This window comes from Gymnoscopelus braueri, assembly GCF_963280865.1.
Source record: "Gymnoscopelus braueri genome assembly, chromosome: 13".
Lineage (NCBI taxonomy): Eukaryota > Metazoa > Chordata > Actinopteri > Myctophiformes > Myctophidae > Gymnoscopelus > Gymnoscopelus braueri.
In genome coordinates this window covers 10,571,180-10,594,057 of record NC_137615.1, presented here as the reverse complement: position 1 = coordinate 10,594,057, position 22,878 = coordinate 10,571,180, and the positions used below count along the sequence as shown (strand labels likewise).

At 42.4% G+C, this 22,878-nt stretch overlaps 1 protein-coding gene across 1 annotated transcript in view; it reads right to left on the bottom strand.

Annotated features, from left to right (window-relative positions):
- Positions 1-22,878, bottom strand: part of stx1b (syntaxin 1B) — a gene marked incomplete at its 3' end in the record, with an annotated part of 82,542 nt that overhangs the window by 13,920 nt on the left and 45,744 nt on the right. The window contains exons 2-4 of the mRNA XM_080446769.1: positions 21,773-21,847; positions 14,517-14,616; positions 2,975-3,049 (exon numbers count right to left, since the gene is read on the bottom strand). Coding sequence (XP_080302895.1) covers positions 2,975-3,049; positions 14,517-14,616; positions 21,773-21,847 — 250 coding nt within the window. The remainder of the gene's footprint in view (positions 1-2,974; positions 3,050-14,516; positions 14,617-21,772; positions 21,848-22,878) is intronic.

Sequence of the window (22,878 nt, the reverse complement as noted above, 5' to 3'; positions counted from 1 at the left end):
ATACCTGTAACAATTGACGCACCTGTATGTATGTCTGTCGGTTTGTTTAAAAAAAAAAAAATTAGCAACACATATATTTGAACGGAAATGTATATTTTTATCCTGTGCTTAAAAAAAAAAAAAAAAAAAAAAAAAAATGGGGGGGGGGGGCCCGCGGGCCGCGGGTTGAGTAGCGCTGTTCTAGATGCTTTTAAAAGGAACGGCATTCTATCGGCATTCTATCAAATAATGTAAGATAGAATGTCGTTCTTTATTCTGGATGACAAACATTAGAGCCTTGTTGATCAGCGGTAAGCTTAGCTAGCGAGCTATAATATCCAGTAGGCCAGGATGATTCTGATGAGGGACATTCACCGAAAATAGTACAGAGCCTAAGGTCACGTTTTGAGTATTGATGGTTTAAGTGGTTAAATTAAATATCAAAAAATACACATGAACACCAATCCAACATGTGAATAGAAAAGATCAAGTGTAAACAAACAAACTAAAAAAAAACAAGTTATCTACAAAATCTATGAAAGGGTTTAGAGTCTAAAGGGTTTACTCTGCAACATAATCTTATTTTACTCGACAAGCTTGTAGATCTGCTACTTTTGATACTTTTGTGTGACGCTGTAGTATGATCAAGAAGGCCATTAATTAAGAGAAAACAAGACAGCATTGTAATACAATAAATATAGTGGGGGTCCCTGCTTCATCTCTCTCTCAGCTAAAGGGGTCGTCGTTGACCTGACAGAGACAGAGACAAAGAGAACGAGACAAAGAGAACGAGACAGAGAAGGAGACAGAGACAGAGACAGAGACAGAGACAGAGACAGAGACAGAGACAGAGACAGAGACAGAGAGAGAGAGAGAGAGAGGAGAGAGAGGGAGAGAGAGAGAGAGAGAGAGAGAGAGAGAGAAAGAGAGAGAGAGAGAGAGAGAGAGAGAGAGAGAGAGAGCTAACGCAGCATGTAGCCCACGTCATCATAACCCCCCAGTCTAATCAACGTCTCAACGAGGTGCTTATGTTGCTCATATAATTACAATATGACAGGTAGGCTATACAACAAAGACCAAATACAACGGCTTTAAAGTAAGATTCATAATCAGCCAGTCTTCACTCAGCGCTATGATGAATTGGGAGCTATTAACCCATTCAAACCGGGAACGCATCTGTGTCACTTTAAGATTTTTCTTTGGCTATTAAAAAATAGCAGATCTACAAGCTCAAGCTATGAGCTTCTGTTCTGTTTGAACAATCTTGATTTTTTTTGGTGCAAATCTTCCATTTTCAAATGTTAATCTTTTAAAGTGAACATTTGTGACTCAAATCTTTGCTTCTGGGGGTCCCTGGAACAAAAATATTTTGAGATGGGGGGTCCACGGCCAAAATATTTTCTAAATCCTAACAGTATGTTGCTATATTGGTGGTGCTCCAACTTGTGTCAAGGACCCCCCAAATGATAAGTATTTGGCCGCGGACCCCCATCTCAAAATATGTTGTTCCAGGGACCCCCAGAAGCAAAGATTGTAGTTTTATTTTATTTTATATATATTCAAAGATTTGCACCCATTTTCACGATTTTTCAGAAATAGCAGTACAATGTACAAGCTTGTGAGCTTGTATATCTGCTATTTTTGAATAGCCAAAGAAATCTCAAAATGACACAGATGCGTTCCCGGTCTTAAAGGGTTAATAGCCTATACTCACACAGCCGTGCGTCAGCTAATGGCCACGCCCGCTCACATGTAATGTGGCTGTGGCCGGTTCCCAATGATTGATGCATAAAACCGGAAGCAGGTGAAACGTGCAGATATGTAATCTGACGGGGGGGGGGGGGGGGGAGGGTCTGCTTATATCTGTCAGTATTCTCTGTCAGTTTTAAGCAAACCCTTTTTACGACAATTGAGTTTTTCACGCTTCGCGATGGTCTCGTATACAAAGTTTCCTCACGATTAATCAGGCCATGCATTATGATTTGCCTATAATTAGTTTTCTGGCAGAGGCTGAATGTTAAACTCGAACCAACAGTAATTCCCTTCCCTAATTTACCTGAACGGTGCCTATAAGCGCTGGTGCTTTGTACACTAACTATTCTTTTGGCAGGTTCAGCCATGAAAATGCATGCAATATCGTCGCTGTCGGGTAGAAACCTCTTATCTCCGTATTCTAACGTTTTGTGTTTTTCCGTAAAGTAACGCCCTACTTGATCATACTACAGCGTCACACAAAAAGCATGAAAAGTAGCCGATCTGCAAGCTCGAAACGTGGCACGAAGAGAGACGATATCATAATATAAGGTACATTTCAGTATTCTGAACCTGACCACCTGACAGCGGCGCTTTGGTACCTACTGTTTTTAAATAGCTTGGACATGTTGAAATGCTTTCCATTGCATAACACGATGATGTCAGTTTCAGGACAACAATGTCAAATATCCCCATTATGCAAGTAGAGCGTAAAATTCTACACACTGTGGGTTAAAGCTAATAATTAATATATATTTAATAGGTTGTTTTGAACCTCTGATGTTAAGAGTCCAACCCACATTCACCCTGAAGAAGGCAGGGTAAATTAGCTGCCGAAACGTTGGTTTTTATTACGCTATGCGTTCAGAATAAAATATTGGCACTTTGGCTACCAGTGTGTGCGGCCACTTTATTTTCCCTTGAAGACTATCATTTGGAAGAGTCCAGCCCTAGCCATTCAAACCACGGACTGTTTCAGATGCTGCCACTGGAATATATCCCCCGAGCTTCAGAAAGGCTAAATCGTACTCTTGTGTACCCGTATATAAAATGTAACACAATGTTTAAATCGTGAATCTTGAGAGGACCGACTTAAACTTGTCCAATAAAACATACTCTGTTGTTAAATAACATTACATACATTTTTGATGATATTAATTCTAAACCACACCATTTGTTTCAGACTCACAACGTGGGACGGTTTCCTTCAGCAGTGTGCGTTACTGCGTTTTCGTTTGCATACCTTTTAATTTTGAGCGAACTTTATTGGCTGTCTTCTTGATGTCAGCTGTGAGGTCCTCCAACTCCTGTTTGGTCTCTGTCGAGAAGAAGAAGAGAGAGAAGAGAGAGAGAAGAGAGAGAGAAAGAGAGAGAAGAAGACAAATTATTATTATGTGATGAACATTCTGAACAAGGCTGGTCACTGCTTTATGAGCTGGAACTCTGCAGGTGTGTGTGTGTGTGTGTGTGTGTGTGTGTGTGTGTGTGTGTGTGTGTGTGTGTGTGTGTGTGTGTGTGTGTGTGTGCACGGGCGGGCGTGTGTGCGTGCACGCGTGCGTGTGTGTGTGTGTGGGGTGTGTGTGTGTGGGTGTATTGACTGTGGAATTGTACAGTATAGAGTGTGTATGGATTTATGTACCGTGAGGAACTCACTGTGTGTGTGTGTGTGTGTGTGTGTGTGTGTGTGTGTGTGTGTGTGTGTGTGTGTGTGTGTGTGTGTGTGTGTGTGTGTGTGTGTGTGTGTGTGTGTGTGTGTGTGTGTGCCCTGCGCGTTGCAGTGCTGTCTGATTTATGACAGCTGCAGTGCCATTCAGCCAGCAGAAACACAGGCGTTTCTAGCTCTCTCTCCACCTCCATCACCTAACCTTTAGTTAACTCTATCCTGGCTGTAACTCAAAGCTCTCTCTCTCTCTCTTTCTCTCTCTCTCTCTCTCCTTTTCTGCGTGGCTCTCTTCCTCCCCATCTCTGTTTCATCTCTGCCTGTAGGAGTACGTGTCGTGACAAATATCACCCTCCCTCGCCCGGCTTCCCTTCCGGGCCAATTGTGTTTGTATATGTGTCTTTGGCTATTCAAAAATAGCAGATATACAAGCTCATAGCGCGGCACCGAGTGCCGCGCTATGAACTTGTAGATCTGCTATTTTTGAAAAATCGTGAAAAAAATGCACCGCAGTGGTCTGTCTGTCTGTCTGTCTGTCTGTCTGTCTGTCTGTCTGTCTGTCTGTCTGTCTGTCTGTCTGTCTGTCTGTCTGTCTGTCTGTCTGTCTGTCTCTCCTCGACTACAACGGTTGACCCAGAGCCTTCCAAAACCTGAAGCTTTACCAGAACCCCTGAAGTGTCTGTGAATTATTTTTTATTTCTGTTATGTTTCAATGATTGATTGATTGATCATTGATTGATTGAATACTTTATCAATACTAGGAGCAGTAAAAGTATATTTACAGAAAAAACTGTGGGGTAATTTATTTTGGCAAGCTAAGCTATAGAAGACTAGGTCTAGGTCCAGTTGGACAGGTGCTCTTTTAAGGCGGTTTTGAAGGAGGGTAGGAGTCACACTTTTTTGATGGCTGGTGAATGAATGAATTCATCCCCATGTTTGTGCCGAATCTAGGGGGGGGGGAAAACAGATAACCAGAAACAATCCTGTAAGGGGAGGTGCGTCATAGAAACAACCACTGATGGTGCTGCCACACCTATATGCCATTCATCTTTCTAAGGAAGACGCGGTGCTGTGTGTTGTGCAAATTATTCATCATAATAATGCTTCATGTGTACGTGTGAATGCAGTGGTGGAAAGTAACTAAGTATGCATTTACTCAAGTAGCCTACTGTACTTAAAGGGATATTTCACTTTCAAAAAAACTTTTCATTTTATCGTCTACTCAGGCTTTTGTGAACCCCCCAGACAGTTTTTAAGTTGCTTGATTCAGTATTTAGATATTTGATATTCATTTTATCAGACATAATATACAAACCCATTGTAACTTCAAACTCCATTTTAACCATGTTAAATTCATCGAAAACACCCGTCCTTGGTTCTGGTGACTCACCCTGCCCTCCTAATGCGTGAGGGGGCCGTGTTTTTCCGATTAATCTTTTCATTTATTTTTATTTATTTTTTTTATTGTATTTTACTTTTTTTCATTTTCCAAAAAAAATATTAAAAATAAATGAAAAAAGTAATTAAAAAAACACGGCCCCCTCACGTATTAAGGGGGCGGTATGAGTCACCAGAACCAAGGACGGGTGTTTTTGATGAATCTAACATGGTTAAAATGGAGTTTGAAGTTACAATGGGTTTGTATAGGAAGGGGGCGTGTCTGATAAAATGAATATCAAATATCTAAATACTGAATCGAGCAACTTAAAAACTGTCAGGGGGGTTCACAAAAGCCTGAGTAGACGATAAAATGAGCAAAAGTTTTTTTGAAAGTGAAATATCCCTTTAAGTACACTTTTGAGGTATTGTTTACTTTCCTGGTGTATTTAAAATTTTCAATACTTCATCTCGTCATAATTATCGTACACTCTTGGAGCTTTTTCATCCAGAGTGAGATCTTTCGTTTTTTTATACCGTTTTTAAAAAAAAAAGTCCTTTTGCACACCTGCTTAAGTACAAGTGCGTAGGAGAGAAAAGCCAATGTGGAAAAAAGGAAAGGTCCCACACACTGTCTGTCTTCACTTACAACAATGTATTTAAATAAACGCTCCCTCAGGTCTGGTGATGCCAAACTCCTGGGTGTCCCTTAGACAAAACCACCAACCCGGGGGGACAGGGCTTTCTCAGTTGCCGCCCCCCTCAGTTTGGAACTCACTCCCAGCTCACATCAAAGCTGCTCCCCCACCCATTCTATATTTATAACCACCCTCAAAAATCCCTCCTTTGCCTTTTAATTTGAATGTTTTAATATGCTTAGTATTTAGCCTTTTTAACTAGTTATTTCTTAATAAAGATGTTTTTGTTTGTTTTATTTTGTACAACAACTTTGGGACCTAGAAAAGCGCTATATACATTTTATGTATTATTATTATTATTATTATTATTATTAAAGCACAACGTTTGGGTCCAACAGGTATCTTGAGATACCTGTTGAAGGTCAGTCGGACTGAAACGTTGTTCTTATTTTTATATACACTATATATATATATATTTGTTTTTTAAGTGAAGACAGTGTGTGGGACCTTTCGTTTTTCACGTTGTTCCTTACAGTTGACTTTCTCAGCGAGGCAGTTGAAATGCCACCCTAATAAGGGTGTCTGTGATTGAGTGTGTGAGCGTGTGTGCGTGCTTGCGTGCGCGTGCATGTGCGCAGACTTCCTAAATGGACTCAGGCAGTCATTTGTTTAGCTTGCGATGAAGTTGTGTAATAAGACAGCAGCACCCAGAGAGAGAGAGAGAGAGAGAGAGAGAGAGAGAGAGAGAGAGAGAGAGGAGAGAGAGAGAGAGAGAGAGAATCTACGCGACCTAAACACGATGGTTTTTCTTTTTTTCTTTTTTAAGACGATCAAAGCCTCTATAATCTTCATTAGACGGTCCACTGGAGGACCGACTGACAGGCACAGCTTATGTGATGCAGGTCATTCTGAACTGCTGCTGAAATGACACGCATCAGTTTGGAGGTGATGTCCTTGAACAACAAAACGCATAACAGGCAGTTATCCTCCAGTAGAGATACATGGTGGCCATGTGGTTAAATATTAACACATTAACTGCCAAGACCGTAGTCCTACGGGCCGTTAAATCCAACTGTTAAGTGCCGAGACCGTAGCCCTACGGGCTGCGGTCTTTTCGCGCATGCGCGGTCCGGGTGCACTTTCGGAATTTTTTTGATCCACTTCCGTTTCCGGTTTGATGACAGGAAATAGAATTATTTGGGATCCGGTTTTCACGATCACGCCCGCCTCGTTCTACAGACGAAACTGAAACTCAATTCTCTTCCTGTAGTTTTTTCTCCTCGCATTTCACTGTTTAACGTAATCCGCTCTAACTCAAACATGGATGCCCCGTTTGACACGTGGTTTTCACTGGGAGATACAGGGAGATCGCGCGGATGTAAACAGACTGTGTAGCGCTCAATCTTAAGGATTTTAACAAGATCTATGGCGACATGAAAAAAACAAAAAAACAACAAAAACACCTTGGCACTGGTGAGTACATTATGAGATTAGCCCTTGGCAGTGGATGTGTTAATATAGATTTGATATGTGGTCGCCTAATTCAGTGGTTCTCAACCTTTGGGTCGGGATCCCGGGTCCCCAAATTATTTTGGGGGGTCCCCAGATGACAGTAAAGTGACAATTTAAGGACTTTTAAAACCTTTTTAATACTTTTTTTCCCCAATAATTCAAATACTTCTCTATACATACAGTGGACCAGTTGTAAACCCTCTGTCTGTGACATGCTAATAAAACTGGTCTCATAATAAAGGCTCTTTATTCATAAATATGTTTTTTTCAAACACATATAGCAATGGCAGCCCTTCTGGCTGGCTGGCTGGCTGGCTGAGAGATTTGATTGGTGGAATGACTCCATTAACCAATTAGTGCTAATGAGCTTCTTAATGAGTGAGGTGATTGTGGATGGATCCAGCTGTTATCAACACACACACACTGCAGACGTAAACACAACACTCACACGTGAGACTCTGTGGGTTGCTCTGTGTCATACAGTAAGTGGTGTGTGTGTGTGTGTGTGTGTGTGTGTGTGTGTGTGTGTGTGTGTGTGTGTGTGTGTGTGTGTGTGTGTGTGTGTGTGTGTGTGTGTGTGCGTGTGCGTGTGCATGCGTGCGTGTGTGTATTGATTAGTAGGAGTCAGCACTGTGTTTTCCGGTCGTACTAACTGAACTCACGACAGCACAACAACAACAAACAACAACCAAAATGTGGAATGCCCTGACACCATCCAGTAAGGATGTGTAACACTTAAACTGACACCATCCATTAAGGATGTGTAACACTTAAAGCGGTTACACACCGGCGAATATGCGAATATACGCAAAATTCGGACTCGTTCCGAATAATTAAAAGACGTTTTTTCGCTTCGCTTTTTCGCTCCATGTAAGCTTGCATTGACTTTATAAGGTTTAAAAAAAAACCGTATTATTCGCATGAAAAAATCGCCCCGGTGTGTAAGGACCTTTACACACCTTTCTTTCTAAATTGGCCTGAAAAAACATCTATCAGGAGAACAAAAGGGGAGCTAAATGTAATGTCCCGATCTCTTTTGTACGTACAGTGTTTCTATTTGTTGGTGACATGTATTATTGTGTTAATTTTTGTATCTTGGCACTGACAGCGCATCGCGGGTTCGAGTCCCGTTCCCGACGATCTTTGCTGCACGTCTCTCCCCATCTCTCTCCCTACTGTGTCCTGTCCATCTCCACTATACACTATGAATAAAAGAAGAAAAGCCCCCAAAAATATCCCCCCAAAAAATGCTATGTTGATGAATTGAATATATTTTTTTGTGTTATCCTTTTAGCTTTAATGTCTTACGGTACCATGTGTTGTTTTCATTTCTGACTAATATTCAATCAAGTATTCAACTAAAATAAAAAGTCCCAAGTCATAATTTGCTTCTGTCAAGATCGAAGAGAGAGTCTTCCGAGCCGCTGGGGGTGAGGATCAGCCAGGATACATGATGACGTGCATTATTTTCGGAAGTTTTTTGACAAAAAGGGGAGATGTAAGAATTGAAATCCGTTTCAGTCATTGGACTGCATGCAGTCAGCGTCTCCTTGGGCCATGGGATGTTATACGCTGTCTGGGAGATGGGATCCAAAAGCCACGCAGCGGGGACATCAAAAGAAAGATTTCCAGACGATGAATCGTTTAATCTGATCGTATACTAATAATGTAGACAAAACGCAGTGTGTGCGTGTGCGTGCGTGCGTGTGTGTGTGTGTGGTGTGTGTGTGTGTGTGTGTGTGTGTGTGTGTGTGTGTGTCAGCATTCTGAGAGTGAAAGTATCCCAATTAATTAAACTGGTCTGGAAGAGATACTGAAATGCGATATATCTCTGAATAACAGCTGATCAAAGCTGCTGAAGCAGTTTTTACTGTAGCAGCATTTGCAAGTTACAGGTTTGTAGTTTGTTGTACAATGTTCATGTCTTTCTTTCTTTTTTTATGAATAAAACGTAGCCTATACCCCCCACCCCCCCCGTCTGTGTTCTAATCTTTGTCAGAAATTGCACTCTCATTATAAACAGCTAAGGATGTGACATACCGTATAGACGTAAATATTCAATAATGTTTTGACTGATCTTTATTTACACAGTCCTGCGGTTTGTTGTGCATGGGTGTATCTATGGGAGAAGGCATGTCAAACAGCTCGATTCCTGAGCATATTTGACAAGTACAGCGTCCATTACAACATGACATCTGAGCAATAAGCAATACGATCTGATACCGGTGATCCAGCTGTGGTAACATGTCATAAGCAACTGTTGACGCTTCAAATGACATTTCAGTGAGGTTGTGAGCTTGTAGTTCCGCTATAATTCTTTTTGTTGTATGGGGGTCCCTGGCACAAAACATTTTCAGATAGAGGTCCGCACTCACATACGATACATGTTAATTTGGGGGTCCTTGACATGAACAAAGTCTTTAGGACGGACGGACGGACGGAAAATGCCATCCTTAGAACCCCACCACTAGCAGGGCTAAAAACAATGCAAGGAAAGAGAAGAGGTAGAATATAAAGGAGGAAGGTGAAGGAGAGAGTAGAGAGGAATATTAATAATGTGTCTCTTATGAATGGTTGTGGTTAAGCCACAGCCAGGCAAGCAGGCCGGGCCAGCCTCCGTTCTCAGTTCTCACTACACATCCCACAATGCGTTATTCAAGGAGCTATTACTGGAATGCATTTTGTGTGCTGACGGGCTAGCAGGCAGGCGGCAACAACCAGTGACCTAGAATGTTGATGCCGTCGAGGAGAAAACTCGTATCTTCAATATTTCCGTGCTTTTTAAGTTTTTTTTTTTTTTTTTTTGTGAATGAAATGAGTAATTAAGTATTATTTAATTTCATGAACTATAATTAATTTAGTTAATTTATAACTAAAACAAATAAAAATTGAGGAGATGACTTAATGTGTGTGTCCATAATGTCATTTAATTTTTACACACACACATGCACACGCACACGCACGCACGCACACACACACACACACACACACACACACACACACACACACACACACACACACACACACACACGCACGCACGCACACACACACACACGTGGCGTTTACAGTACCTCTAGGTTAACCAGTCATCATGCAGTTTACCCACAATGCACTGGACCTGGGACCTTCGGCTTCAGCATGCAGGAAGACCGGAGGAGAAGAAAAAGAAAGAAAGAAAGAAAGAAAGGCAAAACAGAAAAGAAGAAGAAGAAAAAAAAGGAACAAAACAGGAAAGCAAAATGACTTGGCATGCAACAACAGAATACGACATCAACATGCAAGCACAGGAAATCAAAAATGGAAACTCCACATGCAAAGCTTAGCATATAATAAGTACATGAACATGCACATCTGAAAATAAATCAGTTACATCAACGGACACATATGAACATGTTTAAGAGAAGAAAAAAAAATGGTGAAAAAAAAGGAGAGCTGATGCAAAACGATCTTCGAGATTGTGAGGATGCGCCTGTGTGTCCAGTCTATGTTCATATTGGGATTTGGTGTATTGACAGAAAAAAGTATAGTGAAAGACAAAAAAGAGAAGAAAAGTATCTGCGATATAAAAGTAGTATAAAAAAAACCCACAAACGAATATGCTTTTATGATGTAAAAATAGGAGTATACGGTTTTTACATTTTTTATTTTTATTTTTACATAAATTTTTCCTCTAGCTACTCTCCTGGTCGCAGGATGGTAACATGAAGGCCTGGTTATACTTTTGTAGCCGTGCAGGGCCTGCGAACGGGCGAGACGCGACGAAAGGTGATTCTGATTATACTACAATTTGTGTCCGCAGACGCGCAACACAGTTCAAGAGCAACACGGCTGCACTCATAAACAGGACGCAACCATAATGACCTTCTTCCAGACACCTGAAGGACTTGTTGTGCCATGGCAACAGGCTATTGCAAGAAGACGTACAGTAGACTGTCCTCGTTAAATCTAACTCGCATCAATTATTCCTGCTATATTCTCTGAAGAACCTCAGTTGCTGATACATCCCATTTGCAAAGCTTTGTTCTTTTTCACTCAGCTTTTTTAAAATCCTGCTCTGCATGTATTCCATTTAACAAACCTGCCAACGAGAATCACCTCAAGTTCAAGTCCTTTATTGTCACATGCAGGTAGTCGGATCTCCTCGCAACCTCTCCTCAAACAGAGTTGTCCATGTTCCCTCGTTGAAACATGCACACGTTTCTGACAGATCTAGCCAATCGCAGAGCAATCGTCCCACCAGGCTATGGTATACAGCGTTTCATAGCAACGCATATCCCCAAAAGTATCCCTGTCTGGCTGATTTAGGCTTGCCTAGTCTTTTTGTTTTTAGGTTTTTTTTTGTTTCCGTGACTCCTCAGAGGCTAGCCATCTAGAAGAGTCTGTCTATGTGTCTGTCTGTGTGTCCGGAGCTAATATTCTTTATATTTTACTTAAACTGTATAATGGGAGTCAATAGGGCTCTGATGGAGCTGAAACCTTGCCCACATTTGGAGTCATACGTCATAGATTATGTCATAGATGACTGATGTCACAGGCATGGCCACGTTAAATCCAAGTTGAATCGTGATAATGTTTGTGAGACATACTTTATGGAAACACAGACCATAGCAATCAGTGTCATTATATGCAGTCCACTCCGGTGTTAAAGACAAAGTAAACCAAGCATTATTGCGTAGATGTCTGGTCCTGGGGTATGAGCATCGACAACACCGCAAACCCTAGCATCAGCCTCCCTCTCTGTCGACTCCCATTGCTTTCTGTGCGTTCCTGACAGCACCGAACTAGCATTAGCCCCTTTTGTGTTAGAGTTGAGTCATTAAGCGCTGAGTCATCGTGCATCGGATGAGAAGGGGGGGGGGGGGGGGGGTGGGTCGAACCTCCCTCTCACAACATCTCCGACTCTCCTCTCTTCCTGAACTTCTCCATTAAGCAAACATTTTAGAGGAGAATTGGTCACATCGGGTCGTCTTCTTGACTGATTGATGGCGTCAGGTGGAGCGGTCGGTGGTGGTGGACGCGTGCCAAGGGGCTCATATCATGCATGGCGGGGGCTAAAAGGGAGTTTATTGTTATTGTTGTTCTTTTCGTTGCATAAGAGTGGGTTGTGGATTCGATTTCACTCGAATGGCCGATGTAGAGGGATCATGTTACTGAGGAATCTATTGACAGAAAACACCCCGCTGAAAACTGTCGAATGGAATTTGAGCGATATATCTGCTCTATGTGCATCGTTTGTACAGGTGACATCATTGAGTTATTTTTTCAAAAATGGGGAATTTCTTTGAATTAATGTCCCATGGGGAATCCTTGAAATTAGTGAAAGCTACTATTCTAATCCTCTCAAAACCATAGTAGCCCATTATTCTATCACGTGGTAAAATAGAATGATGTGGCTTCTGAATATCGTCTCTGTCGTGTGGAAACCTCATGTTATGTCCAAAAATGTTACATTTCAGGATTCAAATTAAAAAAAATCAAAAAGTAGCAGATCTACAAGCTTGCAGATCTTCTACTTTCGTGCGACGCTGTGGTATGATCAAGTAGGGCGTTCATTTACGGGGGGAAAAAAACACAAAAAAGTTAAAATATGGATATAAGAGGTTTCTGCACCGACAGCAACGGTATGATGGTCAGCTACTGTATAGTATTTCACTTAAACTGCGAGCTGCTGGGAAAAAAAACGTGGGACTATATACTCGCGTGCTTGAAATGTGCTTATGTTTAACTTGTGAACGGTGTCCTCTTCTTTTGTCGTGGTATGTTGTGGGTGGCTGGGTGGGGTGGGGGGGGGTGGGGGGGGGGGGGAGCACCATCAACACAAGGGATGCCAATAAACTGCTGAGAAAGGTCAGCCCGTCCATATAGTTGGAGTGGAACTGGGCAATCTGGAGGCTGGTTGCGGAGGAGGGGGGGAGAGGAAGCTGGACGCCATGATCCCAGTGAACCCCTCTCATCCGAGGGGAATGAGAGGGGGAATGAGTCATCCCCCGCCTCTCAGATGAACTGCATGAGGAGGGATGAGGAGCGGCTACTGTAGCTTTCGGCCACACAGTCAGTCCCCTCCGTTGCCCCCCCCCCCCCCCCGGGGCACACCAACCGCAAAATGACTTATGGACAGTCCTTTGTGCCAGCAGCCATCAGGCTGCACAACCAAGCCTGACCCCCATATGAGAACTTAACCCATTCAGTACGGGATCGCATCTACAAATGTCTTCTAAATCCTTTTTCTGGAAAAAAAAAACCTATGTTGCTATATCAGTGGTTCTCAAACGTTTTCCATGTCAAGGACCCCCACGAATTATATGTATTTGGACGCGGACCCCCCCATCTGAAAATATTTTCGTTTCCAGGGACCCCCCAGAAGCAAAGATTTGAGTCGAAAATGTTCCCTTTGAAAATATTAATAGATTTGCATGATTTTTCGAAAATAGCAGATCTACAAGCTCATAGCGCGGCACTCGGTGCCGCGCTATGAGCTTGTATATCTGCTATTTTTTAAATAGCCAAAGCATACAATAATGGAGCCAAAAGTACACCCTGCGTATGTCACTGATCACATGACCTCAATCAATTATCCAGTTCTAGGCAACATAGAAGTGGGGGGACTTTTTTCTTAATTTCCACACAACAGCTCTAAGGGTGTATTAAAGACATATATAGTTCAATGTTGAAAATGAGTGGTGTTTCCCTTTAAATGACACAGACGCGTTCCCGTATTGAATGGGTTAAGACCTGGTACTGTACTCTCTGTTCTGTTTTCCGTTTCATGGGGATTACTGACTCCTGCAGACTCCTGGCACACGTTGCACATGGACCACTGGGACGTGCTTGTGCTCTACAGACAGAGCCGTGACAGATGCCTGTTAAAGATAACTGATGTACAGTATAGTGACGTTATTATTATCACTAACAGTCACCTTAACCCGAAAGAACAGGTTAACCTTTAACCGAAAAAAACTGCTCCTATAATATTAACCCAAATAAACGACGGCAGTTTCAGTCCACATTTTGTCTGCATTTAAAGGGATAGTTCACCCCGAATATGACTTTTTTTTCCTCCTCTATCGATTACACACCCCATGAAGCCTTGACATTTGTGGAGATATTTTAGTTTTTGTCGTCGTTTTTTCCTAAGCCAATCATTTTATATCTCCGGTAGGAGACTCAATGGAGACTCTTTGAGTCTGCTACGGGAGATATTAAATCTTTCCACTGCCGGTCATCAAATTATTGGTTTAGGAATGCGAAAAAAACATCCATAAATTCAAGGCTTCATGGGGTGTGTAATGGATAGAATTAAAAGTCATTTTCGGGGTGAACTATCCCTTTAAGATTCGACATTGGAATCGGTACCTTTCTCAGCAGTATACCTTCGAATACTTACATATTGGACAAACATAGAATTCGGACGGCTTTGGTGTGAGACCATCTTGATACACCATGTTATGTATGTGAAATATTGTGTGTGTGTGTGTGTGTGTGTGTGTGTGTGTGTGTGTGTGTGTGTGTGTGTGTGTGTGTGTGTGTGTGTGTGTGTGTGTGTGTGTGTGTGTGTGTGTGTGTGTGTGTGTGTGTGTGCGTGCGTGCGTGCGTCTTACTCTCGTCAGGGTTGGGCGCTGCCAGGATGGCGCTGTGTTGCTTCTTGACTTGCTCCACATCTTCTGACAGTTTGTCTATACAAACCCGGATCTCTTCAACCTAAAAAGAAACAGCGACATGACAACATAATAAAAATAACACCAAAACAGCAAACATCCTCTGACAGTTTCTCAGTGTATCCCCACAGTGCTTGTCAACTCCCACGGTACACTAACTAAAGAACTAGCATTTTAACCTGACATAAAATCGTAGAATAATTCAGTGTGGTAAAGCTGCAATCCATAACCTTTTTTAGTGAGTAAAGTAAAACATCATTTTGATCAATCTGTACATGGATTTGGTCTCACTGCTCTCATTGCGATGCGTTGTGAGCTTGGAGATCAGCTATTTTTGGGCTAATGTCCCCCCCAGAATAATTTGGACGGTGGGGTTCAAGTGGGTGTGGTTGTCCCCTAACTGCTGCCGTTGCTGTGTGAATGTGTGGGTGAAAGCAAAGTGCTTTGGATGAAGGCGCTGTAGATTGTAAATGCACCATTTATCACTGACAGTGGCATGTTGCTTTGTGCTGGAAACAAATGAGGCTCATTTCTGACCGTTAAGAGGCCAAAACTCTGTCCGGCAGAGCAGTGTGAGAGAGAGAGAGAGAGAGAGAGAGAGAGAGAGAGAGAGAGAGAGAGAGAGAGAGAGCAGTGGGAGATAGAGTCACACCGAACATCAGATAATGGATCAGCTTTGCCTTCAGGTAAGGATTAACACAGGACCACATTGTGTGTGTGTGTGTGTGTGTGTGTGTGTGTGTGTGTGTGTGTGTGTGTGTGTGTGTGTGTGTGTGTGTGTGTGTGTGTGTGTGTGTGTGTGTGTGTGTGTGTGTGTGTGTGTGTGTGTGTGTGTGTGTGTGTGTGTGTGTGTGTGTGGCGTGGGAGAACAGTGACCTCAGGGTCCAGTGTGGAAAGTGGATTAGCCTCCTTAACCATCTCTCACACACACTCACACTCACTCACACACACACACACACACACACACACACACACACACACACACACACACACACACACACACACACACACACACACACACACACACACACACACACACACACACACACACACACACACACACACACACACACACACACACACACACACACACACACACGTACGTATACCTGTCCTTTGCATATCTGGGGAACAGTCAATATGATCGACTTCCAACTTGGCAGGTGTATGGCTGCTGAGTACCCAATACAGTGCAGAATGTCATGAGAAGTCAATGAGATGAATGGTCCTCTAGAGCTGGACATCTGAATGGACACTGCACTACCTACAAGCCAAAGGGCCATGACACCAAGACACAGCACCAAGGCCCTTGCTGCTGCAGTGTGTGTGTGTGTGTGTGTGTGTGTGTGTGTGTGTGTGTGTGTGTGTGTGTGTGTTCGTGCGTGCGTGCGTACGTGCGTGCGTGCGTGCGTGCGTGCGTGCGTGCACACACACTCACACAAACTGCAGTGCGTGTGCACACACACACACACACACACACACACACACACACACACACACACACACACACACACACACACACACACAGACTGCAGTCTTCAACAGAACGAGACAGAGAGAAGGAAGGGCAGAAAGACGAAGGGGAGGGAGGGCAGAGAGAGTAGAAGAAGGAGGAGAAAAGGAGAGTAGGCGAAAAGAGAGAGAGAGAGAGAGAGAGAGAGAGAGAGAGAGAGAGAGAGAGAGAGAGAGAGAGAGAGAGAGAGAGAGAGAGCGAGAGAGAGAGAGGAAGGAAGGTCGTTCTAGTTTCTGGGTGAACATTGACATCAGCAAACCTGAGGGAAGGACAACACACACGTGTGTGTGTGTGTGTGTGTGTGTGTGTGTGTGTGTGTGTGTGTGTGTGTGTGTGTGTGTGTGTGTGTGTGTGTGTGTGTGTGTGTGTGTGTGTGTGTGTGTGTGTGTGTGTGTGTGTGTGTGTGTGTGCGGTGTGCGTGTGTGTGTGTTTAATCTAATCAGAGTATTACTGACATTATTTTTTGTCTGTCAAACTCCTGTACAGTCTGTACTGTACAGTAGACCACAGGCTGTGACCCCCAAACATAATCCTATTTAACTGGGGACCCCCCACCCTGACAAGCACCTGGAATTACCTAGTATGACTCAGTTCCACAGATAAATATTGTGAAATAAAATAAATAGCCGATCTACAAGCTCACAACGCCTCGCAACGTGAGGCGTTGTGAGCTTGTAGATCGGCTATTTTCACACTTTGTTGATTACATTTGATGAAGTAATGTGGGCCCCCCCCAAAAAAATAAATATACATTTTGGAAACCTCACACACACACACACACACACACACACACACACACACACACACACACACACACACACACACACACACACACACACACACACACACACACACACACACACACACACACACACACACACACACACAGTGCTATACTGTACACACAATAAACCACACACACACACACACACACCACACACACACACACACACACACACACACACACACACACACAGACACACACACACACACACACACACACACACACACACACACACACACACACACACACACACACACACACACACACACACACACACACACACACACACACACACACACACACACACACACACACTGCAGCTATACTGTCCACACAATAAATCCCACACACAATGACAACCACCGTCCGTTCATCACAACCTGACCATGTGAGCTAAACGTTGCTATATGGTTGCCACGGCTACGGTGAGGTTAGCCAAAGCTGGGCTCACAGACACGGCAGGATCTTAGAGCAACAATTGAACATTTTCGCCTATAATGACATGACGCCCAGAACAGGGAGGAAGTCTGTCCGGGTATTTTTATACATATCGGTGCTGTCGGGCAGAAACCTCTTATCTCCATATTCTAACTTTGTGTGTTTTTTTGGTAAATTAACGCCCTTCTTGATCATACTTCAGCGTCACAGAGCATCAAGCATCAAAAGTAACAGATCCACAAGCTCGAAACGCGGCGCGAAGCGACGCGTTTCGAGCTTGTAGATCTGCTACTTTTGCCATTTATTTATTTGAATCCTGAAACGTCACAGTTTTGGACATAAGAGGTTTCCACCCGACAGACGACGATATTCAACCAATGAAAAGTAATTCACAATATTCACAAGGACTAAATAATAACTACTGGATCCATTGGGACATTTTTTCTTTCTTCCTTCCTTAAAGGTTTCAGCTTGACAGCGATGATATAATAATAGTTTTCTTTAGTGTTTGTTTATTTGTTCGTTTTTCTTTGACAGTGCACAAGACATTACAGTACATTTACAACTGTCCTAGATCTGCCAGGCGTCCCTTGACATACGGAATCGTCCCTAATTTGTAAACCAAAAAGACGTGTCCCTCGTTGAACTGACGAGGAACACACTTTAATTGTTCCTTATTTATGGGTAATAAATCAGTGACACTGACATCTTGCAAGTTCAAACAGCTCATATATATATAAACTATAATACAGGTTGCTAATATAAATGTACAAAAACTGTATATACAGTGAGATTTTTTCTAAGGGTTCCTTATTGTTCTTGTTGTCCCTTATATGAATTTCAGGTAGTTGGAAACCTTTAAACCCTCTGTCTGTCTGACAGAGGCTGTGAGAATCAGTGCTATACAGTATGCATGCTATTTATATGTAGGCTACTGTATGATGCTTATACCCTTGGACAGGGCAAGGCAAAAAAAAACACTGCAGTGCATATACACACCGAAAAATAATGGTTCTTAAATGGTTCTTTAAAAGGCTATATGGTTCCACAAAGAACCATCAACTATTAAAGAACCATTTGATCTAGTGAATGGTTCTTCATGTTCCCCAACTAGTTCTAGAGAACCTTTTTTTTTAACCGTTGAACTCTTAAACCATGTCTTAATAGGCAGACAGACATTCATCACAACGCGTCGCACCGCGACGCGTTGTGAGCTTGTAGATCTGCTATTTTCGACAAACACATTTCAGACGGTTGATGAAGTCTATACGGTTTAAGGGGGTTGTGTTCTTTATAGAACCATTCAAATAAATGGTCTGAAAGGTTCTTTCTGGAACCAAAAATTGGTCTTCGATGCATCACTTGCATCACTCTGAAGAACCAGTTTTGGTTCCAGTTGGCACCTTTATTTTTCTGTGTGTACTAGGCAGTAGGGTATGCAGCTACAGATTTTAAAAAAAGCAAAGAAAATTAGTATAAAGGCACGAATGTGATCACAAGACAAGGACAGATTAGTCCCCTTCCAAACCTCCAGGACAACCCAACACCCGACAACAATCCATAGTCCCTCTCTCCCCTCAAACTTGATTGTACTGCACTGAATAAAATATAATAAAAAAAGCCCTGTGTGAATCATTGGTTTCTTTCAAAACTGGCATCAAAAGCATCAGACAGCTACAGTACAAGGGGAGTTAGATATTAAGTCCCATTGAGATGAAGGGTCAGACACAGCAGCCGGCGTTTTTTTCCGACAGGATCTAGAAAAACTTGTCCATGCATTCACCTTCAGTAGACTTGACTATCTGTAACCGTGTCTTTACAGGTCTATCTAAAAAAAAATCTATCAGATGACTGATACCAAGAAAGTGGAGCATATCACTCCAGTTCTTAAATCCTTACACTGGCTCCCTGTGTGTCAAAGAATTGATTTAAAATACTACTGTTGGTTCTATAAAGCTTTAACCCATTAAGACCTGAGGCCGATTCTTACTAATGTCTTCTAAATCCTAACAGTTTTCTGAAAAACGTATGTTTCTATATCAGTGGTTCTCAAACTTTTTCAAGTCAAGGACCCCCAGAATTATACGTATTTTGTCGCGGACCCCCATCTCAAAATATATTGTTCCAGGGACCCCCAGAGGAAGATTTCAGTTAAAAATGTTCGCTTTAAAGAATATAAATATACAGTGCCACATGACGTCTAAGACGTCACGAGGCCTGACGCCCTGAGCGCCAAGACTAATAAAGTATTCAATCAATCGATCAAGAAACCCTGCATCCCCAACCCATAATTGGGAGAAGACTTTAAGAGCCCCACGGTGTGGAGGACGCTCCACCAGCAAGTCTACCCCCAGGCATGAAACATTCACTATAGTATACAGCTGCACTGTATGGGTATAGATAACCGCATCAACAATTAATACAAACTTAAAAAGTGATTAAGGTTACATGGCAGTGGCTCTTAAACTTTTTTTTAATTTCAAGGACCTCCAGCCTTTTTAATTAAGTCATTTCCCCAAAAAAAATCCCCCCAAAAAATATTAAAGATTGAAATTTCAGTAAGGTTCAAAATCTCTGTATTTAAAAAGATATTTAAAATAAAATAAACGTTAAAAAATATTTTAAAAATAAATGAAAAAAGTAATGGAAAAATCATTGCCCCCTCACGCATTAGAAGGACATTCTAATGCGTGAGGGGGCCATGATTTTTCCATCAGCTTTTCATTTATTTTATATATATTTTTTAACGTTTATTTTATTTGAAAGTGAAATACCCCTTTAAAACTCAATGGGCAAACCGTCACTTCCAGGGGAACTCCCATTTTGTAAGGTGTCAAATCAATAGCTTTTATCAGTATACCCCTGAGTCATGTCTTTGTCTAAATCGGTTTTGTCTGATACTGTTATCACAGGGAAGGATATTCCATCTAAAAGCTAAAAAGGAGTGCATGCTCTCTATGGAACTATGGACCTAGCCTTGACAACCAAGCAGACTTATGCAAAGTAAAATAAAATACACACACAGTAAAATAATTTAGATAGCATGTTATTTAAACAGATGCTAGTTTCATTGCTTATACCTGGCATCCTATAGTTGCTATAGTTTCAATGTACATATTTTACAAGTTATTTAGACAGATGCTATAGTTGTTGTTGTTTTTTTTTACCTGGCATCCTATAGTTTCAATGTACAGATTATTATTTTGATAGTACATTGTTTAGACTGATGCTAGTAGGTTCTTGGTTTACCTGTGATCATAGTTTACTGAGGCACTGCACTGTCTCTCTGCATTTGATGTATGTGTTTACCTTTCATCAAAAGTCGCTCTGGATAGAGAGCGTCTGCTAAATGCCTAAATTGTGAATTGTAAATTATAAAAAATATCCAAAAGTCGTATTCTATTAGGATCACAGGGTCCATTGTAATATTTTCATCAGGGCCTGTGCACTGTGGATTGCTCTCTCCTCCGTCGCCTTTTAAATTTGCCATGCAAGTAATTTCCCTGCACTTTTGCCATGCTCCACATAACTCTGCTTTGTTTTCAAGATTGAAAATTCAGTTGCTCAGGCAAAACTAAACTTTAGCTTTTCCCTGTGTAGGTAGTTGTTGCAGAGGGACCTCATCCATATCAATGCTATGTTCATTTTGAACTCCTTAATTTTTTTTGGGTATTGAGAGAGAGTATCTATATTCATTTTCTTTTTCAAGAGGGAGTAGTAAGAAATAATACAACCGTGACGCAAATCACTGAACATTTCCCTGATAAGAATAGAGGGCAAGTATCCTAGCTTCCATGAACATAACAATATGGGTATTTCTATTTTTATAACTTGATGCTATAGTGGCGTCACGTTTCATAGCCAATAACAAATGTGAATATTTACATTCTGAGATACAGTCTATAATAGCAATATTTATCATAGTCATTTCTTGAGTAGGAACGATGCACCAGGGAGTAGTACGAGTATTCCCCGCTGGTACGTTATATTGTTCTTCATACATTATATTTTGACATGTGTGTGTGTGTGTGTGTATGTGTGTGTGTGTAAACGGTGCAGACATATAGTGCCTTTATCCAAAGCGCTTCACAGTGTGCGCCGACAGCTGGGGAAACCATGCAAGGCACCAACCTGCTCATCGAGAGCAGTTGGGGTTCAGTGTCTTGCTCAAGGACACTTCGACACGAGGAGCTGCTGGGGATCGAACTGGCGACCTTCAGTTTACCAAGCAGCCGCTCTACCTCCTCAGCCGCTGTCATCCGTCTGTCTGTCCGTTCGTCCGTCGGTGTGTGTTAGTGTGTGCGTGTGCGTGTGTGTGCGTGCGTGTGCGTGTGCGTGTGCGTGTGTGTGTATGTGTGTGTTAGCGTGCGTGTGCGCTCGCGCGTGTGTGTGTGTGTGTGTGTGTGTGTGTGTGTGTGTGTGTGTGTCTGTGTGTGTGTGTGTGCGTGAGTGTGTGTGTTTTACCTGTTCAAAGAACTCATCCATAAAATGATCCCTGTCGACCTGCACCACCTCCTCATCATCATCACTGTCCTTAGCCTGGAACACAAAAAAAAACACACTCACGTTAGTTTTCATCAATACACACACACACATATACACCCAGTTATCAATACGTTCAGCATCAAACACAGCAAGAACATGCGTTCCCAGATTGAATGGGTTAATCTGCAGAGCAACAGTGACATTCTGGGGAGCCTATCTCCTGTTTCTGTCGTGCAAGGCAGCTTGAAGAAGCTGAAGTACATCCCCCAGCCATGATGTACAAGTACATCCCCTGAACATGAGGCGAGTGTGTCATAGAGGGACTTTACCCCCAATCCATGCCCTTAATGCTGAGTGCCAAGCACGAAGGCATTGGGTCCCACTTTTACAGTCGTTGGTATGACCCGGCCGAGGGATTGAACCCCGATCTCCCAATCTCAGGAAGGACACTCTAACCACAAGGCCACCGAGCCGCTTCTGACTCCACAATATAACTATAATTAACTAAAACTAAAATATCTACATATATAACTAATTTATAATTTAGACTGATTGCTAAGTTCATACTTAACCTGCAGAACATGTAGACAGCTAACCATTTAAACGCTTTATATTGCACAGACCCAGAGGTCTGTGCAAGGCCTCCTCCTTTTCCTCCTTCTACTACCCCAAATCTCTCAGCTGAAAGCAGCCTATAATAACCTGTAACCTATTTGAAAGCTAGCATTTAGATGGTTAGCTTCAGCCTAGAGCAGTGGTTCTCAACATGGGTTCCAGGGAAAGCCCAGGGGTCCTTGAAGGGGTTCCAGGGGGGCCCCAGCTAAATTACAGATAGCTCACCATCACCGTTATCACATGTAAATACATCTGTGACCCGCTGTTATCTCTGTGCCTACAGTGCATGAAGCAATGCTGGACCAAATGACAGAGCATATCAGACCACATCATGTCTAATGAGATTGGGATCCCAGAGATAAAAAAAAACCTTATCAAATGAGGGGTCCGTGGCCTAATGAAAGCATATCAAATTGGGGGGTCTGCGAAATGAAAAATGTTGAAAATCACTGGTCTAGACCAGAGAGGAC